Genomic DNA, 12,951 nt, shown 5'->3' on the forward strand with positions numbered 1-12,951 from the left:
AGAAGAGGGACAGGGAGAAGATGGGAGCCCAGCTGCATGCCTGGGGGAATTCACCCCAAAACCAGAAGAGGTACAAAGTGGTCACATCCTCATCCCCAGCTGAATCCAAAGCCCCTGGGGCGGCAAGAGAACTCACCTTCACATAGGAGTTGCATGTCCGGTACTCTTTTCCCATCAGGCCTTTTGCTTCCATAACTGGAAAGAAAATGAAACATGGTTGAAAAGAGACAAGCAAGGTGTCTTCCCACAGCACTGCGCTCGTGCCCTGGGGCCGGGCACTGAAAGCCAGGCTCCTCCTTGTCAAGCCTGACTGGCAGGATTAACCCAGAGCTGGCTTACAGGACATGGGCTGGCAGCCTCCGCGCCTGGCAGGCACCTCCCTGCCCCTGAGGGCTCGTGGGCACAGGGGGATTGCAGAGAGAAATGGTTCAGGGTTTTCTTTTGAAGTAAAACTGTCCTATGAACACATGCGTCTGCGGGGGAGCTTGGAGCAGATGCAGCCCAGCATCCAGCTGACAAATTGCATTTCACCCGCCTGACTTCACACAACGCAGGGGCTACTGGCGCCAGGCCCCGGGACAAATGTATCGTCAAGTTAAATAGCAAAGGCCAGAGCTCCATCTCTGCTCCGCCTCTGCGAAACAGCCTCCTGCACTGGCTGCAGTGGCGATGCCCCGTCTTTCCAGGCGTGTGAGTGAAATGAGAATCCGGCCCCAGCACACACAGATGGGAACGAGACTGTTCTGTACAGGAGGCGCTGTCAGAGCTGTGCACAGCCAGGAGCTGCCGTTCAGAGCCCGGCCTGCTACCTGACAGCAGGAGCTTTGCATCTGCCGGGGGGAGGCCTGGGTTCCTCTAGGCCAGGATCAGGCTGTCACAAACAGCACAGGAGCAAAGGGCTTGCAGTAAGACCCCTCTGCTGCACACACTCCTAGCTTTCCACTACCATATTTGGGGCTGCCCCTTTCCCAGATGTGAAGGCCAGGAGGGACCATTACGCTCAGAGCACAGGCCAGAGAATCTCCCCCAGGGATTCCTGCATCAACCTGGTTATGCTAGAGCAGCTCTCTCTGAAAGAGACGCCCACCTTGGTTTAAAGAGAATCCACCCCATCCTGAGGTGAGTTGTTTCAAAGGTTAATCACCTTCTCTGGTAAAACACCTCCCTGATTTGTAGTCTGAATTTACCCAGCTTCAGCTTCCAGCCACTCGGTCTCCTTCTGTGTCTGCTGGTTAAAGAGCTCTCTAGTCTCAGAAAGCTGCTTCCCTCGTGGGGATTCATACATTGGGGTCATGTCACACGCTAACCTCCTCTTGGTTTAACCTCTCACTGTCAGGCAGGTTTCCGGATCTCAAATCATCCTTGCAGCTCTTTTCAGAACCTTTTCCGATTTGTTACCATCCTTTCTGAAGTGTGGAGCAAGTTCCCAGTAACAGACTCACTCCGGACCAGCCTCCAGTCAAATAAAACATCGTTTGTGCCAGACTCTTGCAGCCATTTTTAGGGTCAGAACAACCATCCCTTCTCCTTTGTTCTGTAATCCCTAACTCCACCCTTGGAAGGAGGCTGGACACTGGCCCTGCACGTACCAGGGAATGCCAGCCTGGAAAGGGATGAGGAGCATGGACCCAGGCCACCCTTATGAGCTGGGTCATGCAGCACCTTGGCTAGGGCCAGCACCAGCTATAAGCAATGGAGCTTCGGCCAGGCCCCTTGGGGAGCCAGTTCTGCTACCAGATACAACTTCACTGGCTAGGTACCCAGGCTACACTTCCTTTCTCATCACTGCCCACCCACTGTAGCTCTGGGATTCCCCAGCCCCACTCCATCTCAACACGGCCTTGGATTCCACAGCTCACTGCTGGCTCAGGGAGTTCCCAATCACTGCTCCCCAGCTCCCTTACTTGTCCTGCGTCGAGGGCAGCTTCTCCGTGGGCACAGAGACCTTCTGCAGAACATGTGGGTGTTTCCTGGCTCCATTCAGACTGCTGCGTAGCTCAGCCCCCCGCACAGATCCACAGCACCTGCCCACAAAGCTAGGACGCTGAAGCACACAAGCCAGAATTTATTGCCCCTATTTTGCAGATGGGGATCTCAGGCAAAGAGTGGTTCCCCGAAGCGCATGCAGCGAGTCCGTGGCATGAACAAGACTGAGCCCATTGGCCTGAACTCAAACTAGCCCCTTTGCCACTAGACCATCCACCCTCCTGTCTGCTGTCAGGAGCGCTCCGTGTTCAGTGTGCCGGACCCCGGCCCTCCTACTGCATCTGCTCTACTTGCACATGCATGTTCAGATCAGTGGGCATCTCTCCATGTGCGCTATTAACTGCCCCAGGCCCTCCCCATAGGCTCCGAGGAGGCCCCAGCTAGCCACAGGCCACTGTTACCATCCCAGAGGGGAAGAAGGGTTGGATCTCCTGTTCCTTTCCCTGACCCCTGCGCCTTTTCTCCTCTGCTCTTCAGAAATTAAATGTACAAGTTAAATGCATCACCACACAAGGTCAGGAAACGCAGCAGGCCAAAGGAGATAAATTAGGTCAAAACGTGACCTTTTGGCTGTTTGTGAGCCACAGAGAACCTGTCGCTTGCTGCAGTACACAAAGCATTGGGGGTTAGATAAGACACTGGAGCCTTGTCTCCCCCAGAAACCAAGTGTTGGGCTCCCCACAGGGGTAACTGGGCAATGCCCTCACCAGAGTGCCCAGTACACATATCTGAGACCTCCAGTGGCACCAGCAAAGGCCATTTGTGACAAATCTTTCTGTCCTTCTTTATGCCGCATGACGAAGTATCAATGACCCAAGCCCAGCTTTCTGCAGGTCACCTTGACGGTTCTGCAGCAACCTGCGCTCAGCCCCGGGCTTCTGGGAGCAGTCGCTTTATGTGAGGCTTCGACACTGCTGCTGTGTCTGAAGGTGTATCCCGCAGAAGTACCGGCCATGCGCGCTAGGTGAGCTCACAGCACTGCAGAGCCTCTCTCAGTCGCTGGGGACGTCGCTGTGCGTTTAATTGGACGGGACCCTGTTTACTAAGGTTTTCAGGCATCTAACCATGCAGGTAGGTGCCCACTGGGATTTTCCAAAGTGCCCACGCAGGTGAGGCACCTCCCCCCCATTGAAAGTCCAGTGTCCAGCCGCCTTGGGGACTTCAGCCAATCACGGGTGAGCTCAGGCTGACCCATGGGCTCCAGTGGTTACAAGGGCTCCATTATCGCGCTCTGGGCATTGCAGGCTCCTATGCTGCCGAGTCAGACTGCTGAGCATCGTGGGAAATCAACCCCAGCCGTGGGGCCTGGAGGGAATGATGGGCGGGATCCCCATGCCAGCCGAGGGTCACTCAGAGTCGCTGGTATTGGAGATTTGTCCTGTGCCTGCTAAAGGGCTCGGTGCAGCCTGGCGTGCAAAGCACAGCCCTGCCCCCGATGTGCCGCAGAGTGGCCGGACGGGCTGGGCCGCCTAGCAGGGGTGACGCTGGGCGCACCTTGCGGCAGCATCGCTGGTGACTCACTCAAGGACACCGCGGGAGGAGTGAGGCTCCTGCCAGCGAGCAGCCTGCCTAGGTTGCTTAGGAGCTCTGGCTGGAGCTGGGTCCCGGAAGGCAGAGCCAAGCCCGGCTCTCCCTCTGCCTGGGTTAGGGCAGGGCAGCAGGACCAGCACCAGAGTCACTGCAGATCCTCGCAGGTGAGACCACACAGCTCACCTTTCGCACAGGTGAGCACATGCCTGTGGGGCAGTGCTCTGTTCCCCTCTAGCATGGCTGGGCACCAGGCAGAGGCTGGGGAGCTTGCGGCAGCCACTGCTAGCAGAGCCTGCTCTTTCCACACCAGCAGCCCCAGGTTCAAGCCCCACTGCTGAGCCAGCCTCTCTGGGGCTAACACTGTGATCGGGTACAGACCGCTACAAAGGGCCCTTCTTGTGAGCTGCCCCTGCTCTCCTGGTGACATGGACTGTATCCCGGCACGCCCCCCCCGCCAGCGATACTTACTGTGCAGCACAAGGAGCCTGCCCTGCATGTCGATGGACAGCTTCAGCTGACCTGGGCAAACAACAGGAGAAAGAGCAGATGAGCGACTGGTGCGGATCTCATCCAGGGAGATTCCCTGCCAACTATGCCCCAAAAGCCAGCCCAGCTGGGTGCAGAGGGACCCCCCAGTACCCATGGCTCTGCCCTTCTGCCAGCTTCACTCCAGCCACTAAACACCCTGGCTCCCTTCCCTGCTCTAACAGCATTTCAGGGGCTGCTGCTCGGTGAGATGCTGCCCGTGTAGAGGAGCCTGTGGCAATGGGGAAGGGCTGGGAAAACCTGGCTCCTGGAAAGGATCTGTCTCACTTATACACGCCTCACAAGGCTGAGCGATATGTGGCCACAGAGACGGGGCATGGGAGACTCCTGAACCCTGGCGTGATCACTGGGCCCACAAACGTGCCCTAATGGGAATTCAGCTGTTCAATGTAAGTGACAGTAACTAAAGTGTCCCAATGACCTGTCCCAACAAATTGTGACAGGAAAAGGTACGAGAGGGAGGCAGAAAGGCTGGCTTAGCCCAAACAAAAAGGCCTGTGATAAAACTCAAGGGCTGTGTTAAGATCATGCCTGGTAAACAGCAACAATGTGGGAGCGAGTATCAATGAACCAAAATCAGTATGTCAGAAACTAGGCCTAATTGGTGGACAAAATAATGGGAAGATGGACTAGTCCACCCCCCACTCTCTTTTGAGGTCCTTAAGAGACTTTGGGAGAAAAACTGGCTACTGAGCAAGCTTCACCATCACGGCTGCCACCCGCACGGTCTCCTGGGACCCTGGGGCCTTCGTCATCCTGATCCTGACCTGAGCGGACACAGAGAGGGACCCAGACGACATCACCACCTCCATGAGCTGTAGCCAGACCCCAGACAACTCTGGGATGAAACAGAATTAGACTTTAACACCAGCTCCAGCCCATCTCAACCAACTTCTTCTCTTTTCCCCAAAAGGGAAGCTATTGCCGTCTTCAATACCATCTAAGGGTACATCTACACTGCAGAGAGAAACCCACGGCACCAAGTCTCAGAGCCTGGGTCAGCTGACGTGGGTGCACGGGGCTCAGGCCGCAGGGCTAAAAACAACAGCATAGACGTTCCCGCTCGGGCTGAAGCCCAGGTTCTGAGACCCTCCTGAGACAATAGGTACCCTTGAGTTCACCGTTTTTACAAGACTATGATAAATTTTGTACAAAATATGCCTTGTGAGGTATCATCTGAAAACTCATAATTTGCTGAACATTACTGTCTTGGTAAAATCTGTGTGACCACATTGTATGTAAAGTTATAAAATTCTACTGTATAAGATGTGTTCCGTGGCATACAGTATGGCTGGGGGGGATTTACATGCTGGAGGCTGTGTGTGGGCAGAACAGGAGTGGTTGTTCTCACAGCAAAGCAGTGTAAAAGGCACCCCAGGTTTGAGAACTGAGGGGACACAGCTGTCCAGATTGTACCCTGAGTAATATGTCACCACCACCCCCCATCACGTTTCAGAGCCAGAGCTCGAGCCAGAGCAGAAACATCTACACTGCTGGTTTTAGCCCCACAGCATGACTTGGGCTCTGAGATTCGGTGCTGTGAGATTTTCTTTGCAGTGTAGCCTGTCAGACAAGGGGGGTTCCTTCTGAAAACTCTCTCCAGCTCAAAGAAAAAGGAACAAGGGATGTAGTTCAAATGAAAGCCTTATTCAATACTTCACATTTCAAATACTTTAGCTGTTTTTCTTTCTTTTCTATATGCTCTTAATGGTACTGAGCAGGCTGAGGGCTCTGTATACTGAACCCTGGACCTTGTTTAACATTGTTTAACACTGGACAGTGATCGGGTTATGTTAACACCTTTGTCCCATATAGTCCAACAAAATTAATACAACAACCCCCAGCTCTCCATCTTCCCTCTGGGTGGCCTTGGAAGGTCCCTTAGCCCCTCTGCCAAAGCTTTCCTGTCCACAAATCTGGGGTAACTCCGACCCGCCCCCACTAGTGGGCTGTAAGGAGCAGTTCGCCTCAGGGAGGTGGTCTGAGAGAGTAACCCCTGGGGAAGTGCTGAGTACAATTATACACACAGTGTATGCTCCTGGAAGCAGGGACCTTAGCAAGGTGTTAAGGCAGACAGGCAGTGCGTCCTCGTGGATGGAGCACTGCACTGGCAATCAGCAGCCTGTAAGCTCAGGGGGGCAGGGAGCTATGTTCCCTGTAAGTGGTGCGGATGAGAGGCACCCCTCTCCCGGACCCAACTCAGCTCCGGACCTGCCTCAGCCGGGGGAGGGGCGCCCTGAACCCAGCCTCAGCCCAGACCTGCCATGGCCGGGCACCCCTCCCCTGGCCCAAACCCAGCCCTGGCCCGAACCTGCCATAGCCGGGGTGCCTATCCTCCCCCCCAGCCCAACGGGTGCCAACAGGAATGGGGAAGAGCCCAGCACCTTACCCTTCCCTCACACAGCCATTGTCTCTGTGCCCATCCCAGAGGCATCAGCACCCTCTCTGCAGTGCCGTGCGCCTGGCTAGGAGCCCTGACCGGGGGAATTGTGCTGGTTGGCAGAGCTCCCACTGGGCTGCCCAGGCACAACCACAGGGACTGACAGTGGAAGAGGGGATCCCCTACTAGGAGTTCAGGTAACCAGTCCCCATGCCCCAGGGACCCTCCTGGCAGGGGCCGGGCTGGCCTCCCAGGGGGGCAGGGCTCTGGTGCGGTGGCAGCACTGTGGGGAAGCAGCACCTTCACATGGCATTTCCTGCTTTGCTAAGGGTTGTGAAAGCCCCTCACTGGGACAGTGACCTACAGTGCACCTGCAGGAAGCAAAGAAAGATCCCCACGACAGTGAGTGCGGGGCTGGGCGAGGAGCCGGGTGCTAATTCTGGCTCTGCTCCTGAGCTGCTGGGTGACCTGGAGCAAGTCCCTTCTCCTCTGTGGGCCGTGATCTCCCCATCCCGAAAACGGGGATAATGAAACTCCCCGTCCTGTGCGCAGTGCTGGGAGATCTAGGGCTGGGCTGCTCAATGCAATGACTAGGTAGCATTAGAGAGACAATGTTTGGGAGTGAAGGCTGTTACTCCTAAGAGCCCTGAGACTCAAGAAAGATCTCCTGCCCTGGCTCCATGCCACACGGATTCCCATGTGCCAGGGAACCCCAGCCAATTAGTTACGCTAGGGGCGGGGGAGGAAAGCAGCCTTGGGGGAGGGGAAGCAGGGACAGGCTCTGCACAGTCCTGATAGTTACAATCCCATGAGGTATTGCTGGAGATCCTCAGCACTAGGGGGAAGTCCAGATTTCCAGCTGGCAGAGCCGGGGCGCAGCTGGGCTGTAAAGTCCTGGCACCTCACCTTGGGGGCAGACGGCTCACAGCTCTGCCCAAGTAACAAGGCAGAGGCGGGGGGTCATTTCACGCTCAGCTGGTGTAAGTCAGTGCAGCTCCACTGAAGTCTATGTCAATTTCCACCAGTGGTGAATTTGGCCCTCAGTGTTTAACATGCTACCAGAACAAACCCAGCATTTGGAGCCAGGACTTTAACCCTTTTGCCATCTTCCCATTTCCGAAGCCGTGGGAACACCCTCGTTATTCCGCCATTAACATCTGACAATAGTGACGCTGGGAAAGCAAAAGGATGTGATCCAGCCAAGCATGACCTGCTAAGGAACGGGAGCGCGAGGGGACAGAGAGCTTTTGTGCCAGGGTTATTTGAGGAGCGGGGAGAGGAAGAGCACGGATCGAATCTGCGCCGGCAGTGGCAGGGGGAGCCCTGTGTCTGGGAGGCAGCACGTGGTGCTCCCTAAACACAGCGGGCTGAGATTAAGCAGAGCGAGAACAGCAGAAGCAGGGCAGAAGGCTGCGGCTGGGGTTAAAATAATTGAGTGATGTGAGGCTGTTTTATGACAGCATTACTCAATCTGAAGGAGTGTTCGGACTGGACACTGATCAGGGTAACTAGCACTGAGGCACAGGATTGGCTTAGTATTTACCATGTGCACGGCAGTAGCACCAGCAGGCCATGAATTAGGGCCCCTAGGTGCTAGGTGCTGTACAAATGCTTACAAAAAGATGGGAGGAGGAGGAAAAACCACCTAGTGAAACAACGGAACTTTATGGGGTGTTCTGACCTTCTCTGAACCATGAGGGGTTGGCCACTGGTGCCGAGAGAGAGGGTCCTAGACTAGCAGACTGGTCCAGTATGGAAAACCCCATCTTCCTGTAGGGAACGGATGACGGTGCTGGCTCAGAAAGCCCTGTCTCTCTCTAGCTACCTGCAAAGAGCTGGCATTAGTGTGGCGTGTTTGTACAGCACTGAGCACACGGGGGTCCTGGTCCTGACTAGGCTCCTAAGCACTCCGATAATACAAATAACACAAGAGAGTAAAGGTTAACCACAGCCTGAGAGATGTGTAAGGATGCACTGCGGCTGGGCTAGGAGACAGAGGAGGGGAGAGTTAAATAAACAAACTGCAAACACATGGCAATATGGGTCCAGCTGAGGCATTCAGCTTTTCTCAGACAAACGGAGTGCTGGCCTCCCCCACCCGCGGCTGGCAGGAAAGGCAGCCCCACGCCTGCCTCGCCCTATGTAGAACAACCAGCAAAAGTTCTATTAACTTCAACATCCGGACACAAGCAGCTGCTGGCTTTCTGAGTTTCCCCAGAGGGTGGGCTGATGGCTGCATTTGAGAAATGCGGCCGGGTCTTGTGGAAGTGGGAAGTCTCTCTAGACACCAGAGAAGCAGTAGTGAGGCCCACCAAGGCTATGTCTCCACTAGGGATAAAGGTGGAATTTTACAAGACAAGTGAGCATGAGATAACGATCTCCTTGTAAACTCCTAGTGGAGACAGGGCAGGGGGAGTTTTACCTCAGCGATCGGGGAAGTGAGAGACCCAGCTCACTACCAAGGGCAATGATCCCTATTCTGATGCATTTACCCTGGGCTTTGTTCATGTTTGTAGCACCTGTTTAACTAAAACCCTTAGGAGTAGAGATCTGTTGGTGAAGGAACCTGCCCCCCATCACGGTCAGTTAAGGGCTGAGAGCTCTCCTGCCACTCCTTCGAGCCATCCAAGGAGCCCTGGGCAGTCTGGGTATTTCCACCTGTACATAAGAGCAATGAGCTGGGTGTATTTCCATTGCCGTCTCATGCTGGATCCCCGTAGCAGGGATCTCACTACCACCAACACTCCGTCTTTCTTCTACTGTAGCACTCTCATTACAGCACGTGGCTATGCTTTACTGGAGGAGCATGGGTTGCCCTGTACTGAATGAGGTAAGAATTCTGACTGGCACCACAATGCCTTGTCTCCCAGCCACCTCTCGCAGGTCTCTGTCCTTCAAGTCCCAGCTCCTGGAGTCCAGTGATTAAGTGAGAATTTCAGCTCTCATTTCAAAAGAGGATGTTTCTGGGCTCCAGGCTGAGGAGGAAAGCCAAGTAGAGTGATGCAGGTGCAACCTAAAGGCTCCAAACCCAGAAGGCCAACAAAAAAGAGCCCAAACTTACTATTTTTAGTCTTATGTTTTTAAGCCAATCCTGATTTTGGGGGGCTGGCTCATGTTGTTTGAGTGCTTGGGTCTCAACTGGGGCAATTCTGGGCACATGGGCAGAGCACAGCCATGCCCCAGCCCTCCCTGACTGCGCCTGGCCCAGGATTGGTGTGGGGAAGGAAAGTGGCTGTGATGTTACGGAAGCATAGCCCCCAGGAAGGGACACGCCTTGTCAGGTAAGGGGTGCGATTCCCTGCCTGCTTCCAGCAGCCTTTTATACCTTGTCGCTTTTATTCTCAGATGATTTACTGCAGCGGGCCTTGGAGAGAAGTAAACCAGAACCGTAAGTAAGATTTTGCAGCTTTGAAGAGAAAAGGAAACTGCATCAGCAAATGCCAACGTTGTGTGCTAGCAGCATGGGGGGAACGTGGCAAACAACCTCCGTCAGCACAGAATAGTCCACTAGCCCCCATGGAAACCAGGAACCAGCATCAGGTTTGTCACAAACACACACGCGCAGACGCATTCCCGCATGCACTGTATAACTGCAGGGACTGAACCCAGGGGAGGAGCTGAAGGGAACATCGCAGGACATTCTCCCCTCCACACAGAATCACGAGGCTCTCTCCATCCCAAGGCCAGGGCCCAGCAAAGCAGAGGGACCCAGCGTGGGAGTGTCACTCGCTCTCCCTGGTTCCGGGGGAGGGGTGAAACGTTTTGCTTCTGCTGCTTGGCTCTGAGCATTTCCATGCGTATTCAGGAGCAGCCAGGTGGCCCCAGTGTGGGCAGCTGAACCCGGCGACCTGGAGCCATGATGGCCCCGCTGCACAGCCGCCCTGGACATCCCAGGGCCACGGCTCTTGGTAGCTGTGGTGCATGGAGCTTTACAAACTACACCCACGCACATGCACGCACTCCCCACTTACTGGTCTGATTAGGATCCAGGGACCGGCAGTGACAACCTGCTGCTTTGTGAAGTCACTTGGAGCCTGATCTAGGGTTACCATATTTCCACAAGCAAAAAAGAGGACGGGGGGGAGGAGCCCCGCTCTAGCCCCGCCCCTGCCCCACCCCATCCACTCCCTCCCACTTCCCACCCCCTGATTGCCCCCCCCAGAACCCCTAACCCGCCCAGCTCCTTGTCTCCTGACTGCCCCCTCCTGGGACCCCTGCCACTAACTGCCCCCTAGGACCCCACCGCTTATCTAAGCCGCCCTGCTTCTTGTCCCCTGACTGCCCCCTCCTGAGAACGCCCTACGACCCTACCTGTCCCCTGACTGCCCTGACCCTTATCCACACCCCCACCCCCAGACAGACCCCCGGGGACTCCCATGCCCTATCCAAGTGCTCCCCGCCCCCGACAGGACCCCCAGAACTCCTGACCCATCCAACCCCCTCTGCTACCTGCCTGCCTCGACCCCTCTCCACACCCCTGCCCCTTGACAGCCCCCCCCCGAACTCCCGACCCATCCAACCCCCCCTCCCTGTCCCCTGACCAGGGCCGGCTTTAAAGAGCCCAGGAATCGGGCTGCGCTCCGGCCGGGGTTGCGGGGCTTGGGGCCAGGCTGGAGGTGCTCGGCCGGCGTTGTTGGGGCCCGAGCCGGGCCGGAGCTGCTGGGGCCGCCGGGCGCCGCTCGGCCAAGGCCGCGCCTCCCCGGAGCTCTCCTCCTCGCGCCCCCCCCGCCCCAGCTTACCTGCTGCTGCCTCCCGCCTGCCCCTGCTTCTTTTCAGACTTCCCGCGATGCTCTGATTGGCGGGAAGCAGGGGAGGGGGAGGAGCAGGTGGGCGGAGCATTCAGGGGAGGGGAGGAGGGGGAAGACAGCTGCGGGGCCGGACAGCATGGTAAGGCTGCAGGGGATGGGGGGAGCCGGGAAGGGGCTTTGGGTGCCCAGAGGCGCTTGGCCGCCACTTTTCTATCTATAAATAGCCGACCGGGGGGAAATCCCGGACATTTTTAGATTTTTAAAAATCCCCTCCGGACGGCTATTTATAGACCGAAAAGCCGGACCTGTCCAGGGAAATCCGGACATATGGTAGCCCTAGCCTGATCTCCTCTCCAGAGGTACTGAGCACCCTCCCCCCAGAGACGCATGTGTTCAGCGGCTCTCACATTTAGACCCGTGCTGCCTTGCAAACGCCAGTGCTGACACAGCGCGCTGCGTGCTTAGTACAGCTCCAGCAACCCACCCGGCCACGGCTCTGCACTGGCAGAACACAAGTCTTTGGGGCCGCGTACAATGTGCAGGGCCGGCTCCAGGGGTTTTGCCGCCCCAAGCAGACCTCCTCCCTCCCGCAAAAAAAGCCACAATCGCGATCTGCGGCGGCAATTCGGCGGGAGGTCCTTCACTCCGAGCCAGAGTGAGGGACCCTCCACCGAATTGCCGCCGAATAGCTAGATGTGCCGCCCCCCTCTGGAGTGGCCGCCCCAACCATCTGCTTGTTAAGCTGGTGCCTGGAGCCAGCCCTGCCAACGTGATTGACGGGTGATCTCCTCCACCCCGGTCCACACTTGAAAGCTGAAATTCCCAGTCGATTGCAGGCCGCTGCTGTCCTGCCCAGGAGCGATGGCATGGCCCAAGGCACTGCCGGAAACCTTCCTCAAGGGCTGTGCCCAGAGGGTGAAGAGAGGCAGCTGCTTCTGTGCCACCGGTGCCCTGGCCCCCCCCTGTGCGCCCCACAGGGCTCTGCTCTCTCCCTGGGTCTGATCAATAGTCACCTGCCACTGCTAGGAGAATGGGCGATGCCAGGTGCTCCAACACCAGCAGGCAGAGCGTGCACAGCCCTTTCCTTCACTCCCAGCCCGCACCAGCCACAGAGGCCTGGGAAGTCACTGGAAGTTATTCCTGGGAATTCAGTGGGCTTTGCCCAGAGTCACCAGCTATGCCAGGGTTGGGCTGGAATAGGGCTACCATAAGTCCGGATTTCCCCGGACATGTCCAGCTTTTCGGTCTATAAATAGCCGTCCGCGGGGGATTTCGAAAAATCTAAAAATGTCCGGGATTTCCCCCCGGTTGGCTATTTATAGACCGAAAAGACGCCACTCGGCAGCCAAAGCCCCTTCCCGGCTCCCCCCATCCCCTGCAGTCCCACCACGCCATCCCCCTGCAGCTGTCTTCCCCCTCCTCCTCTCCCCTGAACGCTCCACCCACCTGCTCCTCCCCCTCCCCTGCTTCCCGCCAATCAGATCTTCGCGGGAAGTCTGAAAAGAAGCAGGGGCAGGCGGGTGGCAGCAGCAGGTAAGCTGGGGCGAGTGGGGAGGGGAGGAGAGCTCGGGGGAGGCCCCGGTTCCGGCCAAGTGCACCAGCCCAGCCCCGGCCGAGCACCTCCAGCCCGGCCCCAAGCCCCGCAACCCCGGCTGGAGCTCTGGCCGGAGCGCAGCCCGATACCTGGGCTCTTTAAAGTCGGCCCTGGTCAGGGGACAGGGATGGGGGGTTGGATGGGTTGGGAGTTTGGGGGGGGGGGGG

At 56.8% G+C, this 12,951-nt stretch overlaps 1 protein-coding gene across 1 annotated transcript in view; it reads right to left on the reverse strand.

The window, feature by feature from the left end:
• The window catches only part of LOC117889358 (regulator of G-protein signaling 3-like), a gene marked incomplete in the record, with an annotated part of 146,707 nt that overhangs the window by 107,256 nt on the left and 26,500 nt on the right, over nucleotides 1-12,951 (reverse strand). The window contains 2 exon segments of the mRNA XM_034793379.1: nucleotides 137-195; nucleotides 3,985-4,035. Of these exon segments, the coding sequence (XP_034649270.1) occupies nucleotides 137-195; nucleotides 3,985-4,035 (110 nt within the window).

The sequence above is a fragment of the Trachemys scripta genome, chromosome 17 (genome assembly GCF_013100865.1).
Source record: "Trachemys scripta elegans isolate TJP31775 chromosome 17, CAS_Tse_1.0, whole genome shotgun sequence".
In the NCBI taxonomy this organism is placed as follows: domain Eukaryota; kingdom Metazoa; phylum Chordata; order Testudines; family Emydidae; genus Trachemys; species Trachemys scripta.